General features: G+C 41.2%; 2 protein-coding genes across 7 annotated transcripts in view; one reads left to right on the forward strand and one right to left on the reverse strand.

Annotated features, from left to right (window-relative positions):
• The first annotated feature begins 4,226 nt into the window (after nucleotides 1-4,226).
• pam (peptidylglycine alpha-amidating monooxygenase) overlaps nucleotides 4,227-21,564 on the forward strand; it is a 107,177-nt gene continuing 89,839 nt past the window's right edge. For 2 of the 5 annotated variants that reach the window (XM_047050391.1, XM_047050394.1), the window contains exon 1: nucleotides 4,227-4,329. The gene's annotated coding sequence lies outside the window, so the exon portion shown is untranslated. The remainder of the gene's footprint in view (nucleotides 4,330-21,564) is intronic. The other 3 variants (XM_047050393.1, XM_047050395.1, XM_047050392.1) reach the window with 3 other exon arrangements.
• LOC124487969 (zinc finger protein 862-like) lies at nucleotides 17,841-20,615 on the reverse strand. Of its 2 annotated transcripts, none has more exons than XR_006958573.1 (2): nucleotides 19,391-20,615; nucleotides 17,841-18,962 (listed from the first exon to the last, which is right to left on the reverse strand). XR_006958573.1 is itself a non-coding variant. In XM_047050397.1 (2 exons), the coding sequence occupies exons 1-2, from the start codon at nucleotides 19,486-19,488 to the stop codon at nucleotides 18,515-18,517; spliced, it is 537 nt and encodes a 178-aa protein (XP_046906353.1). In that variant the 5' UTR covers nucleotides 19,489-19,596; the 3' UTR covers nucleotides 17,841-18,514. The 2 variants fall into 2 exon arrangements, 1 of the variants encoding a protein (XP_046906353.1); XM_047050397.1 differs by having other exon boundaries at nucleotides 17,841-18,953; nucleotides 19,391-19,596.

A 21,564-nucleotide genomic window follows, 5' to 3' on the forward strand; every position in this document is an offset into this window, starting at 1 on the left:
CAGGTCATGTTTAGGTTCATGCGTCAACAAAGTGCCTGCCTTTTGTTCATTATGTAAAGGGGGATTTTACGATGTAGTTGTGCCACTAGGCGGCACTCTAACAATATCTAAATGTGAAGCCTACATTAAAGCTGCATCTGGATCACTCAAGCTAGAGTCATTGCATCTGAACATTAAACACTGAATATAGGCCTGCAGTTGTACAGACATATTGTGGCATTTTGTTTGCGTGAAATAGCTTAAGATATATAAAACCAGTCTGGTTTTGGTTTGGTCTGGTTCTGGTTTGATATATAAAACCAGTCTGACCCCCACCAAGGGGGTAAAGATGTTCCCGCAACATGGCTGCCACTAATCACAACAATCAAGACCTGAGGAATCATTTTTATAGTGAAAAACTAAAAAATCTACCTGTAGGTTTTTGTTAAGGAGTTAAATAATTATTTTGGGATGACATGATTTGTAAAATAAAAAATAAATCACGAATAGAAGATAAACAAATGCGGTTCACATAAGGAAATGCACCCAAGTAGCCATAATTCAACATTTCTACCTTGCTTGAACTGTGCTATCAAATCAAATCAAATGTATTTGTATAGCCCTTTTTACACGCAAGCATGTCACAGAGGGCTATGTATCTCTATAGAGTTTAGTTTCTAGGCAAAGCTTTACTGATAATGATTAGTACTGATCAAGTTTTTTCTGCCCATAATACCCACCCACCTTATTGTCACTGAGATATAAAAGCTCATCAACACCTGTCACCTGCTTTCCATCAAAAGAAATACTATGGTGATTTATTTTGATACATACACCAGCTATTGTGGATATGATGGGGACTAGTTTTTATGTATTTCATTCATCCCCCTCACAACACCTGTTACCTGTTTGAGTTGCCACACGGGAGGGTGGCTCATGATGCCAGCCACCCTGTTAGTGAGTAGTGAGATACATACAAACACACACAAACACTAGCCCGATTCCTTAACCACTCAGCCACCTGACTCCCTGTGTTCCCATGTGATGTGGATCTGAAATGTATCGCACCAAATATGTCAAAAAGTGCTTTTAAGGAACTCATCAGTCATCTCATCAGTTTTAGAATATATTTCAGTTCTGCAATCAGTTATGAACTTAGCATTACTGTCAGGTGCAATTTGACTTAAATTTGTACAAATTAAATAGTTGTGTAATTTATCACCTTTACAGATTTCTCAAATATTTTTTCTACAATGTGAGTTGATGCAGCCTACAAACATTTTTAAACCAGCAACGAAATTAACAATTCTAATTCGATTATGGTTTTGGAAGAGAGGAAGGCACAGTTGAAGGCTCTGAATAGAAAGCACAAACCTGGTTAATATGATGTAACATAAAATAAACTGAATCTGTGACACAAAATTGTGCGTGTACCTTTTTTCATGTGGGGTAGAGGTTTTGCTCTCATTATGGGAATGCTAGATGTATTCACAGGATCAATAAGAGTATTTTTCTACAACACATCACCCGTAGAGAGCTACACACTTGCATGTTTTATCATTAATATTTAGCTTGTTAAGTGTAATATACTGTATGAATGTATATTGAACACAATCATTTCAAGTAATATAAAACATGTATTATGCGTTTGTGTATGTGTGTGTCTATTATATGAGAGATAGAGAGGAGAGAGATAGCAATTGAGAGGTATAAAGAGTGTGTGTGTGTGTGTTATATCACACTTGGCAAATGTTTAATACCTCTCATGTGATTTCCCTGCAGTAGAATACCTTATTGCACTGAGGATTGGAAGTATTCAGCTAAATTGAGTTTCATTAACATCTGATTGCTTTGTCTTGAAGGGGAATTTCGGGCTTTTCCTAAGACTAACTGCAAGGCTCCATCACAGAGACAGATACCACAAACCCCAAATAATGTCAAGTTCAAGCTCAAGTTCAAGTCTTTTATTTGTCAGGTGCACAGAACAACACAAGGTTAGACTGGGCACTGAAATTGTTAAGACAAGACAACGCAAGCACCTGGCATAACATAACATATAAGTACACAGAACAAATTTACATCTATGCTGAGCTTAGATAAGTGAACTTATGTGTATAAGTGTATAAGTGACTAGTGTGCAGTAAAAATGTCCATATCAGTGTCCATTGAGAAGCCTGATGACCCTTGGGTAGAAACTGTTGTCCAGTCTGCGTGTGCGCGACCGGATGCTGCGGTAACGCCTGCCAGAAGGCAACAGGGTAAAGAGACTGAAGGATGGGTGGGAACAGTCTCTTAGAATCCTGCTGGCTTTCCTTAGGCAACGTATGTGGTAGGTGTCCTGTAGGGCTGGGAGCTTCCTGCCGATGATGAACTCGGCAGAACGGACCACATTTCGTAGGGCCTTGCTGTCCCGGTCTGTGCAGCTCCCATACCAAACTGTGATACAACCAGTCAGAATGCTCTCTATAGTGCATCTGTAAAAGTTAGTAAGGATGACTGAGTCCATACCAAACTTCTTCAGTCTCCTCAGGAAGAAGAGGCGCTTACGGGCCGCTTTGACCACCTTGTCCGTGTGAACAGACCAGGTGAGGAACTTGAAGCAGCTGACCTTCTCCACTTCCGATCCATTGATGAATAGGGGTGCATGCTCCTCCTCCTGCCGCCTCCGATAGTCCACAATCATCTCCTTGGTCTTGCTGATGTTAAGAGAGAGGTTGTTGTCCTGACACCATGATGTCAGGGTGTCAACCTCCTCTCTGTAGGCTGACTCGTCACTGTCAGAGATGAGGCCCACTATGGTTGTGTCGCAGCAAACTTAACGAGGAGGTTGGAGCTGTGCGTTGCCGCACAGTCGTGGGTGAACAAGGAGAACAGGAGAGGGCTGAGCACACAGCCCTGGGGGGTGCCTGTGTTGGTGATCAGTACAGATGAGGTGCGGTCACCGATTCTCACCACCTGTGGCCTCCCCGTCAGGAAGTGGAAGATCCACTTGCAGAGGGAGGTGCTTAGTCCCAGGTCCACAAGCTTGGAGACCAGTCTGGAGGGGATGATGGTGTTGAATGCAGAGCTGTAGTCAATGAACAGCATCCTCACATATGTATTCCCCTTGTCCAGGTGGGAGAGAGCGGTGTGCATAGTCAGAGCGATGGCATCGTCTATAGACCTATTGGATCGGTATGCAAACTGCATAGGGTCCAGTGTGGGGGGCAGCGAGGAGCAGATGAATGATTTGACTAGCCGCTCGAAGCACTTCATGATGATAGAGGTCAGTGCTATTGGGCGATAGTCGTTCAGACATGTGACCTTGGTGTTCTTGGGCACAGGGATGATGGTGGTCCTCTTGAAGCAGGTGGGGAGTACAGACAGAGAAGTGACAACTCTTATGGAAATGTCTGGACAGCCTTTATATATATAACATTATGTTTTAGATTGACAAATTATCAAAGATTATCCAACCCAATTAAATGATCTTGCTAAATGGTCGTACAACATGATGACCACAAGTGAAACATCCTACAATGCCAAGTTCCACACATCCAATTATATTTTAGTTATCTTTAAAAAAAACACAAGATTAAATAGAAATCCTTTGTTACCCTACAGTCTCTTTGACAGATACATTTTCTACATACATGCATACTGCTTCTATTTCTCAGAAGGGAAGACTTTCCCAAATGACCACAATCTCAGATACTGTCAACAGGGTTTTTAAATCTAATGGGAGTATTTTTGAGGGGTGTTTGACAGTTTGATGACTGCATGCAACTTTATGCTGTGAAAAAGGGTGGCACAGCAAATTCATCACAAAGAAAAATGTAAAAAATCTCAAATATAACATTCCAACAACATGTGCACAATTATTAACCATAACATAATTAAATTTAATGTGGCCTAGTGTTAAATCTCATGTCTACTGGATTATTGTAAACTAAATGTTCTTACTTTTATTGGACTGCAGTATATTTAGGTCTAGAAAACATTAATGCTGACTGGGCACAGCAATGTTTAAAATACAGTTTTAATTAGGACGTCTCTTTTGACAGGAATGCTTCATGCTCATATCTTGCATCTAATTGAAAAGTATTGCAACAGTATAAAATATTTCAATAAAAACATGTAAAAACAAAAAGTACAGACAGTATGCGAACAAATTACGGCCTGTTGCATATTTATGCCTCAATGTGGACGTGCTCAATGGCTCGTGCTGACCTACTCATCTAACGCAGTCGAATGAATGCGCAGCAACTGCTTTGTTTGGTCTCGTTCCTGCCAGTTGTTGGGTTGGGTGTGAGAAAGTAGCTACGTGATATAGCCTGAGCGTTGTGTACGGTGGACAGCGTCTGTTTACAGGTAATGTCAGTGATGTTCAGCTTATAAGGTTTTTTTACAATGTTATTAGAGTTAAGTCATATATTGTATTTAAGATTTATGACAGGGCTGTATTTATATTTTAACGATACGACAAAAAGTCGTGCTTGCAATGAATCTGAATTGAAAACACAAAACGTTCACGTTTATTAGCTACAGATGCTGGTTGCTAGCACTTGCAAGCACTTACCAGCTACTTTTTAACATTCACGTTTTGAATTATTAGCAAAGAGCGACTTTTTAAGCGTGTGCCAAAGTATAAAAATAAAGTGCCTGTACTGTAGTCGAGGCAGCCATCTAGCTCGGTACAGTAACTAGCTTAATGGCTATCATGAGCTAAATAGCTAGCTCCTGTAGTTGTCCACACAGCTAGTTACCTGCTGTGGTCTACTTGTTTGGTAGCTTACAACCTTGGTGGAAATGCTGGTTTAAAATGTTAAAAGAGGTGGGTTCAAAAACGATCGAAAGTACTTCACCTTCAATGTGTTCAGCCAAAACACTTTACATGTTACTAACTGTTAGTCAGTAGTCTAGGAGTACAGATTCTGTTGCTGCGCAACACAGTAGCGGAACCAGACTTTTATATATGGGGTGGCCAAGGGGTGGCCAGGGCTACTTCAGGGGGTCCACAGACCAGACTGAAAATGCGTGTGTAACCTTAGCCTTGCATCTAAGCAGTGTAAATTATTCATATGATTGCTGATTAGAAATATAAATTAAAATTCAGTTGGGACTACAATGGTACTTAGGAATGGTTTGCTGAACCCAACGCTAGTTTCCTCAAGGATCACAATGACTCTTGCTTAGACTGTTGCTCTTGTTGGTTAGTGGTAGCTGATTTAAACTGTTGTATTCTATTTTAGTTAATCCTATTTTTATTGCTTTCCTACAGGTACACCTGCACTTAGAGATTAATGTTGTGTAATTTTAACTTGTTTAACTACATGCTCTTATGGTTTCTTCCCTTTAGCACTATTTTTTTGGTTGTTCACAATATGTACTTCTTGTTTTTGACTACCCGCAATGCTGTGGGGCTATCTTGTTGTTATTATCAGTGACCTATGCACTTTGTAAAGTTCTCTCTTGGAAGTCGCTTTGGATAAAAGCGTCTGCTAAATGAATAAATGTAAATGTAAAATTAACTTAATGTATGAAGCATATATTCTTCAGTGTGACCTAGTATGGTCCACTAGGGTTACTTTAATCAAATTATACATTTACTATGAATAGACTGTGTCTCTACATCTGAATTGCAACTAATTTCTGTGTTACACACACTGTAGTGTAGGCTACTCCCAAACTGGAGAGACTTTGGTCACTCTGTTTTCTTGAATACACTGTATAATCTGGGTCTAACCAGGTTAGATCCTTCTTTTACATTAAAACATAACTTTTTGTGTATACTCACACAAAAAATGCCACACCCATCAAAACAAGAGCACTCATGAATCAACAACCAACATTTTAAAGTGAGGCTTAGGCCAAATCCCAATACTCCCCCTTACCCCTTACCCTTACCCCTTCCCCTTAATTTACCCCTAGCCCTTGGCCCTCGAAAGTAAGGGGTAAGGGCTACATAGCCCTAGGAAATGGGACACCACTTGGTTACAGGTACGTCATCTAGCACGTATCGATATCTCCAAAGCAAGTAGTGTTATGGACTGATATTAAACTAAATTCGCTGCTAATGGAGTTTACTTAAAACTGTAGACATGCTAGTCAGAGAAATGCGGGACTGTTGTGCAATTCAGCACTGTAACATTAGGGTACCAAACTAGCGATTTTTAGAAACGTTTCGATTTGGAAAATGGTTGCAAATATATATGTTCAGGACTGTATAACACAAAACACGACTGTCATAATTTTTTAATCAATTAATTAAGCCGAAAATATTACATTTATCGGACTCTCTGGATGATCTGTCCGCCATTGTTGCCGGTCGCGCAGGATTCACATATCCCTAGGTTTCAAGCAAGCTCCCGATCTTACTTGGTTTTAAGGGGTGTATACCCCTTAGTCTTAGCCCTACCCCTAGCTCCAAAAGAGTATTAGGACACCACTAGCTCTCACGGGAACGCGCAAAACTAAGGGGAAGGGGTAAGGGGTAAGGGTAAGGGGTAAGGGGAAGGGGTAAGGGGGAGTATTGGGATTCTGCCTTAATCTGGGAAAAACGTTTGTGTAGGCGTACATATGTGGCCTACAAACACAGGCTAAACTTGGCATGTGACTGACTGACTAGTATGCTCCTCTGAGGTATTGGGGTGGTGCAAGGACTGGGGTTTATTTCCACTTGATACTGTTTGCTCAGCTTTTTGAAGAAGTCTGCTATCTCATTCTTTCTTTTAATGTTTGAAGTGAACACTAAGCAAAAATAACATGTAGGCTTACACATCCAATTACACACTTTTGAGTCCAATCTCAATCTTAAACACATTCCCATTATTATCTTCAAGAAACTTCTACATCATGGCTAGCCCTACTCTGAAATACATATTTCTAAACAGGCATTATACAATAGCAAACAGGTTAGCTATCTGACTGCAGCGTTAATCTTTTGTAACGATAATAAATTGATAAGGCATCTCATCAAGGAATCTTAGCAGTTAAAGTACAAAAATAGTGTAGCGATCCACACCGAAAGACGTGTGTTATGTTGGCTGTTAGTTGGTTGTTTACCAGTAGTGTTCGCGGGGTCCCACATGCCAATCAACCTGCTGTCTGCTGATCACGGGAATGCCCAGAATGTTTGGATGCCGGGCATCCTGGTGGTTGGAGATTTGAAGTCAAGACCAGGTTTAGCGTCTGTTCTTTCTGTTACGTCTGGGTTTACAAGAGACGGTTACTATTGTTTTGTGGGCTACTTTTCTTTTATTTAGCGTGGGCTAGGGCCAAACAGCTGTTAGGCTTATTGTGCCTGTGTACCGTGTGGTTAATAAACATAAATTCGGGAACTTCATCTTATGCGTAGACCAGTGGTTCTCAAACTTTTTAGCATGAGTACCACCTTAGAAATGATTTGGCTCTCCAAGGACCACCAGAATTAAAATAAAGTAGCGTAGGCCTGTAAATACATAGAGATTACACAGAAGGCTTTAATATTAATAATGATTATTGTTCACATGACTGAAGCAACTAAGTGTATGTAAACTCATGTATTGTATTTAAAAACTTACAACATGACAATACTAATAACTGATCTGCATCAAAACATAGGCCTACCCAGCAAATGGGGTTATAAAATACCAGTCAATCTAGTGAGGTTTAACAAGTATAAATTGTACTGCATCAAAACATGAATATGCAAATACTGGAGTCAAACAAAATAAGCAATTGCCTTGCATTAATCATTCACAGAGATAAATTGAACATAGAAAATTATGAAAATCGGCCCTACTGTGATATTCTCAAGTAATGCATTCAAGTGGAATGTAAGCTACTTATAAGAAGAAGAATAAAAATAGAATGGAAATTGGTGATGACGACTCTGGGCCTATCATGCTTAGTGAGAGGGGTGTGCGTGGCTCTGTGAACAGAGTGCTACGATGTCTGGGTCGATTGCGGTTAGCTTTAGCCTCAGACTTGGTTCAGCATCCAACCTGCTTCTATATTTGGTCTTAATGGAGGCGAGAGAAGAGAAGCATTTCTCGCATAAATAAGTGGTGTCAAATGGTATTAGAACGCGCACGGCCTTGTCCGAAAGCGCCGGATATTCGCTGCGTCGCTGCATCCAAAAGTCCAGCAATGTCTGGCCTCTGAAGGCTGACTTCAATGTGTCGTCACAGGACAGTTCAATTAAAAGCTCCTGCTCAAGAGCTGATAGGCTCTCCTCAGGGACGTCAGAAGCCTTAAGAACAAACGGATCGCGCATCCATGTATTCCCCTGGGCAATCGTAGGGAAATATTCGGCGAACTGTTGTCGGAGAGATTTCAGGTGCTCAGCAATGTTGTCCCTGACTTGATCAGCGAACCTGAGGTCATTGTCAGAGAGAAAAGTCTCCAGATTAGGGAAAGCTGACACATCACCAGTCCTTATTTTTATTTCGAATAATTCCAGCTTTTTCAGCATTGCACTGATTTTGTCCTGGACATCAAATGCACTGGTAGAGAGTCCCTGCAGTCCCAAATTCAGCTCATTCATATGGGAAAAAATGTCAGACAAGTAGGCGAGCTGACTGAGCCACACAGTGTCATCAAAAACACCTGATGCAGGGACGTTTTTGTCCTGTAAGAACACTTGGACCTCTCTGTGCAATTCGAAAAGCCTGGACAGCACCTTCCCTCTTGAGAGCCATCTTACTTCTGTATGCAACAGAAGTTGGACATGCTCGCTGCCCATCTCATCACAGAGAACATTAAATAGGCGAGAATGCATCGGTCTGGCTTTGATGAAATTTACAGTTTTTACAGCCTAAGACAGCCTTAAACTCTACCGGCATTTTCTTCACTGCGAGAGCTTAGCGATGAATGCTGCAGTGAGTCCATTGTACATCAGGTGCCACCTCGCGGATTCGGGCCACCACTCCGCTGTGGCGACCTGTCATGGCCCTTGCGCCGTCTGTGCAGACTCCGACGCACTTTTTCCAGTCTAGCCCAGTCTCTTGGAAAAAGCCATTCACGAGCTGAAAGTTGTGTTCCGCTGTAGTTCTTGTCTGAAGTGGCTGACAGAACAGAAAGTCTTCATGAGATGCGCTTTGATATTCGTATCTGACGTATACAAGCAAATTAGCCAAATCCGCGACATCAGTGGTCTCGTCAAGTTGTATGGAAAAGTAAGGACTGCATTTAATTTGTTCCACCAGTATGTGTTTAACATTAGTTGCCATTGCTTGTATCCTACGTGACACTGTGTCATTAGAGAGCGGCACCAAGCTTAACTGTTGCGCAGCTTTCTCCCCACACATAATGCCTGTCATCTCTTTGGCCAAAGGTAAACATAGTTCTTCTCCAATCGTGTGCGGCTTACCAGCTTTTGCTATACGAAGGCTGGCACGATAGGAAGCTTCTTGAGCTTTGGTAACGGGTGTAGCGCTGTGCCGAATTGTTGTCTTGGACTGCTTTAGCTCATTACGTTTTCTGAGAAAAAAGTCAACTGGCTTATCTTTCAGTGATGGATGTTTAGTGGAAAGATGCTGTCTGAGATGTGATAGCTTCAGACTTTCATTGCTGAGAACATCTCCGCACACAACGCACTGTGGTCTTGGTTCATCCTCAGCCCCACTCCAAGTAAATCCAAGATTAATGTAAGTCGAGTCGTATTTCCTTACAGTTTTGCGTCGTTTGCTAGCCGGTGCTGAAGCATCACTGCTCAATACACTGCAAGCACTATTGGGATCGCCATCGCTAGGATCGCCTTGACTGTTGGCAACTTCATTTTGAGTTGTGCTGCCTGACACATTCACCTAATTTTTTCTCTTAATATTCCCTTGGAGCCAAGATTTCAGCATAACTATATAGTTAGTGACTAACCGGCATTGACTAACAGTCACATCATAGCATAATTGACTGTTCACCAGGGCCCCGTACCCCTAGTTACTGTTGCTACGTCCGACACAATTCCCGGAACTGTCACCCCAAAAACCAGAGCGAGTATGGGGATAAGCGCTGTCAGTGTGTGTAACTGTCTTGGAGTGACAGGTTTCAGTTTTTTCAAGAATTATTTAATGTAAAGTCATCTGTTTTAATTTAACAAAGGATAATAATAAGGTTTACTAAATAAGAAATATGTTCTGGTTACCGGTTTAATGCCTTTAGTTGGTCAAGTCATGTGACCAGAGCTACAAAAGGTTAGTCCCCCACTCATAAAATGCTACGAAGATTAAAATAAAATTAGTTTATAACGGCCTGTTGGGACGTTTTGTTCAACATTGATAGTATTTTAAGCTCCTGGCAACTTGCTGGCGTTCGCAATTTTACAGACATTTGTCCTAGCTAACATTAACATTTTGATTTCGACATTAACACATTTGTTCGAGTGACTAGTTATGCACTAATAGTGGTAATAATACTAGTTGACATGAACCATAGCTTTAACTGTTTGGGGATGTTCTCTCAACTAACATAGATATCGTTCGCTTTTTGTGTTTGTTGATGTTCGCTAAATTAAGTTGGGAGTGGGGTCTCCCACACTGTTTAATCCGGCGCCGGCACCTTTCCTCTTGTGTCTTGGGCTTTGAAAATGCAAAGAAAACCAAGCCTCCCTCTAATCTGTCAGGATACCTTATGTCAGATCGACATGTCCCGTAGGCACACGTTGCTTCAGATGTTAAAGCTTGACGTCAACGACGGACCTTATTATCTTAGTAGCGGTTACTAAGGTACGATTGGACGAGGGAGGGCCGTTCTAGGGAGGAGTTTCGCGAGTTTAAGCTCCAAAAAAGAGACTCGCAGTAAACTTCTCTTGGCTGCGCACGCACACGAAAAACAACAACACACGTACTTAAAGATGAGAGCCTAGTTTAATTTTAATTAAATTTAGAAACCTTGGGCTTATGTGTTAAGTGTGTGTGTGGGTGGAGATGCACATTTATTTATTTGTTTCAACGATTGCTTCAACTTTTTTTTTTCGTGCATACTCCGCGTACCACTAGAAGGGCTCTTGCGTACCACCAGTGGTACGCGTACCACAGATTGAGAACCATTGGCCTAGACGATTGTTCCTTTCTGACCTAGTCAAGTCATTACAATAGATTTCAAATGGCTAAATGATACTGTTGTTGTTTTAAAAGGGTGCTACATAAATGAAAATGAAAAAAAGGAAATTGAATCAACTCCACCACAGTAGGAACTGCGCTGTTAGCAAGACCTACTAAGGTAGTGATAAGTGCTAAACAAAAACAGAGACATTTCTCTTATCTGTTATGGAACCAAATTGCCAATATGCATCTTTCTCTATGGCTCTGCGGCCCAGCAACTCAACTTTCTTAACATATGTTCAGGAAGCCTCGACCCCAATGCTAAACCTTAAATCGATAACTGTAATATGCTCTTGTTTTCCGTCGCTGGGGCTGTATCAGACGCTGGCGTAGTGATTTGTGACTGACTGGTGACCTGTGGAAATATCCTCGATTTGAAAAAATGCACTGCCAGATGTCGAAAGAAACGCTTCTTTTAACAAGATAAAGGAAATGTCAATCAGCATCCAATTCCCAGGGATAGCGAATGACATTTTGGGGTAGCACCTGGGGTGGGTCCAGTGCCACCCCGGCCACCCCTTTGGCTCCGCGACTGGCGCAACATGGCCAGCGCTGTGTGTCCTTAACTGCTGTAAATTATACGGTAACACGCATCTTCATATGATTTATCATTCTCACTTGTTTATATTGTATTGGGGCAATTCCAGCGTTATGGATGTGACATTTGTACTCAAAATGACAAGAAAAATTTCTCAGTAAAACAAAAATTCTTACAATATTTAAATTAGTCATGCATATTCTGAAAGTACTCAATAGGTAGAATAGAGGAGGAAAACAATTTTTTGCAAAAAATATTTTTCAGACACAAAATTATTACAAAAACACCTGCGTTATGGATGTGACAAGAAATGACAGTTATTTTCTGGAGACTATACTTTTTTCTGTAACTCTGTGAACCATTAAGTCTAATGTAGAAAGTTTGATATTGACATGATCATGGAGTCTTAGGTGAACATAAAAATAGCAATTCTTAAAACATGTAGTCTTTTATGCAGAATTTTATGAGGAAAAACCTGCGTTATGGATGTGACATTATTCTGTTATGGATGTGACGTGTCTTAAATACACACAGAATCTGTTGGGAAATCAAGAAACAAACTTTCACAGCGCTTTTCTCAACATCTAAAATAACTTGTGAATTAGTTTTAACATTAAGCAAACCATCTGAAATGTCACTGGAGATTTTCAAGATGGCCACCAAAATAGCATTGATAATGGCATTTTGGGCCCTATTTTAACAATCTGAAACGAAAGTATCAAAAATTGAAACGCAAGTGACTGTGGGCGGCACTCCGGCGCTGTAGCTATTATACCGGCGGGATAAATGACTCTGCGCCTGGCGCAAATTTAAAATGGGTTGGTCTGAAGTAGCTACATTACTCATTGGTTTATTGCATGTTACGCCCAAACCACACCTATCAGAGCAACATCTCACATTCCCTTTAAGAGCAGGCGCGCTTGTTATCTTGCGGATTGCTATTATAACGGAATTTGTTGATTTGTTACAAATCAAGTTCACATACAGAGACTCATGAAACTCTTTGTCTTCCCATTGACATGGAAGAAATGTAACGTAGCTTGCAGGAAAATGAGCCTGGCCTTGCCAGTAGTGCGCACGGGCCAAGCATGCACCCTTAAAATAGCATCTGAATAACGCGCCATTGACTTTAGACTAACTTTTCCTGGTCTGTGGCGGAACTGTTTTTTGCAAACTGCAAAATAACACCAATGAACGTTTGCGCCAGAACACGCCCCCTCTTTTCGCTGAACTGCCCTGGGAGCGCAAATTCATTCCCAAATTTACAGACGTGCGTCTGTGAAGGGAAAAGTCCGCTTTCCGTTAAGTGCAAAATAGGAATGATACTTGCGTCAGTGTACAAAGTCAATTGCGCTGGGTACACGAAAAGGACCCCTTATCTTTTTTGTTGTCTAAGTTGTTGTCAAATTACTATTAGAAAAGTTCAGAATGCTCACCAATGATCTTTAGCTGTGAATACCCTGACACAGTCTTACAAATGATTTTGAGTAATGAACACAAAAGTATTTTTTAAAATACTTGTCATTGTCTTTTTTGGAAAACCAGCATTTTGAATATGATGTTTGAACATCATGGATGTGACCCGTCTGGACCAGTCTTCTGCAGATTACATAAAACGCCTACATGTACAGTGATTTTCAACATTAAACTATTAATTAAGCACTGAAATTAAAAACATTGAGTTACAAATAAACTGTGTGAAATACCCCCAAAACAGTCAATGACCCCTTTTAAGACATCTTTGATCGAAGCTGTCAACTCTACCTCAGCTTGATCCGACAGGTAGCGCCAGCAAATTACAGAGCGCCGCCTTAAATGCCTAAACCAATCGAGTCCCTCGAGCACTTTCGAGTTGCCTCTGTAGTAGGAAGTAAATATTACAAACATGGAGCGGGGATCAAGGTTATGACAAAGACGGTTATGGCAAGACAATAAGGCTACTCGAAATTTCAGGATCACTGGAGAAGATGTCGATCGTTAAAGATATGTTTAGGCTAAATCATGGCAGAGCGGGGAGGGAGTCCGGCTAGAAATCAGAAGGTTGCCGGATCGATTCCCTGCCGTGTCAAATGACGTTGTGTCCTTGGGCAAGGCACTTCACCCTACTTGCCTCTGGGGGAATGTCCCTGTACTTACTGTAAGTCGCTCTGGATAAGAGCGTCTGCTAAATGACTAAATGTAAAATGTAATGTAAATGTAAATCATGTTACCCATGATTCTGACTATAATCATGACTGGAATGTCTGTTTCACTGAAACACGTCGGTGAAAGGGGTTATAACAGCCGAAAACACTATTGTCAGCTTTGCCTTTTCATTTAAGAACATTTCCCTTTTGTTGTGAACAGTGTATTGGGAAGATTTATATTGTGTAGCGTCCGTTACGTCACGTCCATAACACATAATTTAAGTTTTTAAAAGTAACAAAGGGGCAAGATTTGTTAATTAAACTAACCATTGGTATAAATAAGCTTTGCACAGAAACTTTGGATGTTATAGCATCGGCACTGTTTGATAGGCATAACCTTAGTCTACAAAATGTTAAAGACGTGATCAGAGTGATTACATGCAACAAAATATAGACCTAAGTGAACATTTTAACAACAGTTATATTTGTGTGAGCACAACTTTTTTTTTCTATGGTAAGGGTGACCTTTGCATGGAATTGCCCATTGAGTGTGAGATAGCGAAGTATCTCTCTAATAATGCTAGGAATCTATGTCTGAATGGGATTTTAGGGCAGCGAGTTTCCCACGATTATCTCGAGAACCGGGCACTCTTGCTGTCATTTTTATAATCCAACGGAGTGCAGTTCCGCGATGTATGGAACGTTGAGTTAGTTAAAATTAAATAAATAAATAAATAAATAGGTAAATAAATACATAAATACATACATAAATATGGCGATTAAATAAATTCTGAAATTTAAAAAGATGCCAATAAATATATAAATATAGCATTATATAATTACATAGCTGAATCCATTTACCGACATCAATAAATAAATACATTTATTTATTTCAAAATGACGTTTTTGTAAAGACAACATTTATTTATTTCATGGGACTGTATTTATGTTTTGAGACTTTTACACACCACATTTATTTCCACACATATTTCCACGTCACATTTATTTCCACACCACATTTATTTCTGTGCTGTATTTATTTCCGACATGCGAACGAGAGGGGCTTGGTTATCTTCAGACCAATGCAGCTGCACAAAGCACGAAGGCAGATAGGAACACTTAGATTCGGTAGATGATGGAAGACATTAGTTGTGTCAGAGATCGCATGCTGGCCTTATAGATCAAATTAATCAACATGGCTTGTCAGGATATTATTTTTGCTCACATTGTCGATTTTGTACAGGTACTTGGGCAGATAAGTGCTCTACAGAACATTGAAGTCTTAAATAGTTTAAGACTTATCGAGCACTGTTTGTGTGCAAGATGTACAGGTAGTGGGGGCTGATTAGTGCCAGGTCATGTTAGCTAGCTAACACAGCTAGCAACCGTCGCTACGCCTAACAAAGAAGACAATCACTGCCACCGCTACATCACTCTGCTATTATGTGGATAGAACTAGCTAAGTCGATAAGGCACCTAGCTATAACTTCAGCGCTAAACCTCTGGACATGACTCTGCAGCATGTACACCAATGAGATTCAGAGTATGAGAGGCACAGGGTGAATATGTAGGAAGTGGGTTTATTTTCCTTATTTCAGCCTGGACCCTTTTAACTTTACCAGACATATTTGCACCATTGTGGAAAACCTGGCCTCTGCAATCTGCAATGTCAAGTGCTCCTCTAAAGTCCAGTGTTTCCCAAACAGACTAATTTGTGGCGGTGCGCCACAGAATCAACACCGGCCGCCACACATTGCGTTTCGTAAAAAAACATTTTTTTATCGCTATTTAGGTTAAAACACGCAGCGTATTCGTTCAGCTGCATTTCCTTTCCCCTGCTCTCCCTCCGTCTCTCTGTCACTCATGCGTCTTTCTCACATATGCACACAGTCACAACGTCAGCACACGTTAGCAACAATGCATACATATGCCGTTCTAGTAAGACCGACAGCTATATCAGCGAGCCTTCAGCATTAGTGCCGTAGCTAAAAGTCGAGGAAAGTTGAGGCTACTTTTCGCTAGGTACCGTACTCACATTTACATTTAGTCATTTAGCAGACGCTCTTATCCAGAGCGACTTACAGTACTCGAAGTTTCCCCTTCGTTCTTTTGGTGAGAAGTCTCAAGAGCTAGCTACTTACCCGGCGTCATGGAGCCGACCAGTTAAATAGTTGTTTAGCACTAGCGTTGCTACATGCATAATGCAGAAATGATATGTTAGTTGTTGTTAATTTTGTGAAGGTGTGAATCATTTTGGATTAATATGTAATGTAACAAATTATTAACAAATTAACTGTGTAACGAATTATTAACAAAGGAATTATTATGACCCCCCCCCCCCCTCTGACAACTCCCACCCCTACCCGCCACAATTAGATTTCTAATCTGTGGGAAACACTGAATTCTTCAATATCATCTCTGATATTTCATGACTAGTATTTTCATTAAATTCTTCGAACTGCAGGAAACGTTCAGTTACATCCCACTGATCATTCTCCATCTGATCAACATATCTTAAAATAATTGCATTATTTTCCTTATGGGAGACATCAGGAGTTGCATCACATATCAATGAATAATAAATTGCATGCTCCCTTTCCTTCAATATTTCTTTCAAAACTCTGTCTCCACAGAGTTTAATGAACTCATTTTTAGATTCTGGGCTAAAGTAACGGGTCATTTTTGTGCCTGGCTTTTCCTCCCTCACTTTTCGTAAATTATCCTTCAACAGAGGATCACACTGAGCTAAAAGTTCTTTAAAGGAGACATGACATGAGGTTTCCTTCACGTTAATATGAGTTCCCCTAGCCTGCCTTTGGTCCCCCAGTGGCTAGAATTTTCGATAAGTGTAAACCAAGCCCTGCGTGTTTTTCTCCGCCTTTGAAAAAATGAAGGCTCAATTGCTCTGTTTGAAAATCTCCTCCTAGTGACGTAGATAGGAGGAAGGTTACCTTCCCTCTCTCTGCTTTGCCCGCCCAGATCATCTGGCCCGCCCATGAGAAACTGAGCTACCACGGTGCAAGGGCGAGTGCGCTATCGTTTTTTCCTGGAGAGACATAATGGCGAGCAAGTTGCTCAGTGCTTGGATGTACAAATCAAACCCAATTTTTTTTTTTGTTCCTTCATCCAAGCTTATGCACAACCAGTATCTTAATTTGATTTTCGCTGTTACCTAGCTTGCTACCCTTTAGAATGTGGCTGTAACATTAGCTCTGCAGATAACAGATGAGTTACTGTAGCTAATTTAAAGGTAGATGGCATCAAGTGTGTGTGTGATTACAAACGCTGTAACGCCAGTGTTGTACACTTCTTTGTTACTCTCATCTTCCGAATAAACGTACCGGTACGTTTATTTTTTTTACCCGAAAAATCCACCCGGTACATTCTTATTTTGGACGGTACGTTTATTTTTTGGTGGGAAAATCGAGACATAATTTTAGAAAATTCCATGCATTTTTTTTCGGAAGGGAAGATAAATAAAAAAAAACTCTTTGATGTGAAAACGTTAGCTACCTTAGCTAGCTAGCTACTGGCAAGTAGCTTACATTAGCCACCGACATTAGCTACCAACTGGTTGTCAGTGCAAGCTAGTAGTAAATGTTAGCTCTGATGTTAGCTCTAGCTACTGTACACTCACATAACGGTTCCCATTCAGCACACCAGCATGACAGTCACAACCTATAGACAACGACCCTCTCATCGTCAAATAGAAATCCCAGGGCATTTACTTTTTTATATTTTGCAAACTCAAGTACAGTAGATACTTTGAAGGTGTAACTAGTACTGGTGCAAGTTCAGGATTGTATGCCGCACAAGACGCGGAATATGAGGTGCTGCGAGATGATGTCATTAGAAATATCACAGCACCTGCAATTGTGCTGCGCGGCAGTCGTGTCTACTATAAGTTTGTTGAGGTACCGTATACCAGTAGTCATGGCATGTTTGTTATTTGACAGATTTGTAACTATGTATTTCCAAGCTACAGGCATTGAAGTATTTTCGTAGCAATGCTTTATTTGGTAGTGGTTGTCATGTTGACTGTAAGCTGTTTAAGGAAAAGTGATAGTACTAGTACATGTATGTTTGTAACTAGACAGCCTCTTTTTTTACTTTGTAATAACAAAGTAAGTCCAGTGGTTTTCATGTTATGTTGCAGTCATGTTGACTGTAAGTTTTTGAGGAAAAGTACTACCATATATTTGTAACAGCCTCTTTTTTGAAAATTTCTAATAATGAATATGTATTTCCAAACTACAAGTGTTTAAGTTTTTTCCTAGCAATGGTATATTTGCTGTCCATTTCTACTCCTGATTGCAAGTGACAGTAAAAGATGCACACCTACACTGATAGGAACAAATTTTGATAGCATATGGACACATATGGTTTGCGTGCTGATTTGGCAATTTTCCGGGGGGTACTTTTATTCCGGGGGGTACTTTTATTCGGAAGATAAGAGTATTTGGATAACCGTTCTGCTGTTGGCCCCACCGGGCCAGTGGATTTGAAACTTACTGGCGCGAAGACCATTTTTACTGGCCCTCCTTCAAAAGTTCATTGTTACAAAACAAACAGGCTCTGTTAACATTGTTTAACCGTCCATTTATTAAACACCATTTGTTTATATCCATCCTGGATGTACAAAGTACAACATTGAAATCACATTTCTAATGAAAAAAATAATAATTTAATAATCTGAAAAACTATTTACTTTTATATCTTCAAACATGAAGTGCTCTCTCCCCTGCTGACAGCCATCTCTGCACTACTCTGTCTGGCTGAAACTGTGCAACCTCTGGCCCCTCAATGCTAACCTACAAAAGCTTCCACAGCATTTCTACTGAAAGGCTGCTTCTCCAATCAGTTTTGATTCTCTTCATCGCGCTGAATCCTCGTTCACATGCAGCTGTTGACATAGGGAGCACCAGGACGAGTTCAACTACCATCAGTAGATTGGGGAAGGTCTCCTGTCTGTCTGGGTCAGCCATGAAGTCTGTCCAAGCAGTGCTCTGTTGGGCCTGGGGCAGCTGTTTAATTAGAACCTTTGCATTGGGCCACTCCTGGTACCGTGCCTGACGCCTGCCGCAGCCCACAACATCCAAAATATGTTCTACACCATAGCTGGCCAGCTCAGCCTCGTCTCTTGGCCACTCTCTGGGATCCACCAACTTTGCAGCCGCTTGAAGGATCTTGTGTGTCTCTAGGTCCTTGAATCTGGTTGTGAGGCTCTCTATCACGGACTCCAAGAGTTGACTTTTCACTCTAACAAAATAACATTATTAAAAATAATCATGCAGGGACAATAGGCAATTGAGAATGTGATATTGAGGCCTTTATTAAGAGCAGCCTTATTTAAATGAATTAAGAAACATTCTCATAATTTCTGTTTTCTTTTGCTACCTGTCAAATCTGTCCCTGCTCTCACTGCTAAACTTCTGGAGCTGAACTGCATGGAACTGGCCCCCTGCCGATTCCTTGAGAAAGCCTTCAAGGCTCTCCCCAGGTACTGTGTGCATGCTTGTAAGCATCAGCACTGCAGTCTCAAAGGCCAGAAGGGCCTTAGGTAGTGTAACACCATCCTCCTGAAACTTCAAACTTTAGACTGCAAAGGATAAAACATATCACTCATAATGCTATACTGATTACTCACTAATTACTCACAAACTATAGAAAAAAACTTAGCTACTGACCAGCTCAAAACTTTCAGGATGTCCTGGACAAGGACGATGAAAAGGAGTTGGCTGTAGTCCATTAGAACTTGCACACACTGCTTCGCCCTCCCAATCATGTCTGCGCTAGCAGATCTGGAAAGACAACACAAGTTCAAGTTGTTCAATAATAGATAACTATAAATGCAAACTGTGTAGCTGGTGTAATTTTTTTTTAATGGACTTGCCTGGTCTCAATAGTGTTCTCCATGTGAGCAAACACGACAGGATAGTCCTTGAGAAGCGTCGTAAGAGCTCTCTCCACATGTGGTAGCCACCTCGTTCCTCCCAGGTTTGTCGGCTTCCACACCTTCTTCTGGAGGACTTCACCGAGTGCTTTAAGCTCCCTCCAAGCTTTAGGCGAGTAATGATACTGCTTATACAAGCCTCGGAGGAGCTCAGACACCTGCATGAAAAGGAAAGTTCGTATAGGCAGTAAAACATTACTGGGTTGCGAATTAATTCTTTTGAAATTAGTTCACGCACAGATACTTACCTTCTTCATCCTATCATCCCTATGTATGGCATCCATGGCTGCAAGTTCCAATCCGTGGCCCAGGCACTGGATGTTTATGAGGTGAGGTATCTCTTCTCGGAGGAGAGTGGAGACTCCCCCACGTTTCCCAACCATCACTGGAGCTCCATCTGAACCCAGGCCAACCAGCTTCTCCTTCCAGTCTGGGAGGCCAACTTTTTGAAAAACTGTTAACAGTGTCATTATTAAATAAGCTCTATTTTTAAATCATACCAAACATATAGTTATGAAACCATCAAATATCCTCAAATCACTATTAACCTGCATTTAAAGCTTCTCGGTGACCAACTGCTGTCGCATGGTGCAGCTCCTCTACAGCCAAGAAAACATTCTTAGGCCTCCCTTCCTTTAGCATCCGAATGTAAACCCCTTCCAGGTCACGGACACTTGCATCAGTGGCGGCATCTGCCAGCACACTAATGAATTTGGCCTTCTTCAGGTCCTCCAAAAAGGGCTCCCAGAGGTCTTGAAAGATGACCATAGCAAACCTATAATTGAAAATGAATCATTCTTCCGTCAAAATTCATTCAGCCTTAATCAGCCACCTCCGTTATTAAATTGCAAAATCAAACATTTCTAGAATGGTAAAACCATAAAGGTTATTGTAAGGACGCGTTCGTACGGTGCGTGTCCACTACAGAGGAGCGGAGCGGCGCAGAGTCAGCTTCTAATTCATTTTCAATGAAACCGGGCGTTGACGCTCGTGTAGGGCATTGTGGGAGCGTAAGCGAGCGTCAAGGCCCGGTTTCATTGAAAATGAATTGGAAGCCGATGCCAACGCGCTGCCCGCTCCGCTGTAGTGGACACGCACGGTAACTTCGTGGCGCAGCGGGCGGCTACCCGGTCGGCCCGTGCCTAAAACCGCCCCTGTTTATGTCTTTCTGGCAGGTATAGTTGACAAGATATTGACGATTAAAGTCCCATTTTTTTAATAAAAAGCTAACTTCAGCAGAGTTAAGTCATAGGCTACACCTACACGAACACAGAGAACGTTGACTATAACATAACATCTAGCAAATTAGCTAAATGTTTTTAACCATTATCTGCCCATCCTAAAAAATAATCAATAGAAGTAGTTATCTACTTACCTGCGACACGCCACATCAGTATGATACTGAGTCCCCAAGTCCACACCATGTTTTTGTTGAAGTTCAATAGCCCGGGGGAAAGAGGCGAACAGCTGGTCTGTCTTCATGATATGATATGCTGTTGTTATCAGTCGAGAAATGATACGGTGGGCATCTACATTTAAATGTCTGACCAGCATTGTCAGTGGCCCGGAAGATGGGTTGTCAACGACCCTCTTGGCTGACACGCAAACCAGATGCTGTCTGCTGCTAGCATGGCTGGTCAGTGATTGTTTTCTAAAATTGTCGGTGCCGGTGTAAAATGAGCCACTTTTATCTGCCTTTGACGGGAACATACGGCATATGACACAGTGCATCATAGCTCCATCAAAATCAACCCAGGTAAATTCATTTTTCCACTGAGGTATAAAAAGTCGCTTGCGTTTTAGCTCGTAGGTCTCTTTTGATGCCATCTTGATCTTCTGATATTCACCTCAGTGTTTCGCGCCAGTCGTGTGCCCAGTCGCGTGCCGGTTGTTGAAACAATGTATCGA

Source organism: Hypomesus transpacificus, unplaced genomic scaffold, assembly GCF_021917145.1.
Source record: "Hypomesus transpacificus isolate Combined female unplaced genomic scaffold, fHypTra1 scaffold_111, whole genome shotgun sequence".
NCBI classification, from domain to species: Eukaryota; Metazoa; Chordata; class Actinopteri; order Osmeriformes; family Osmeridae; genus Hypomesus; species Hypomesus transpacificus.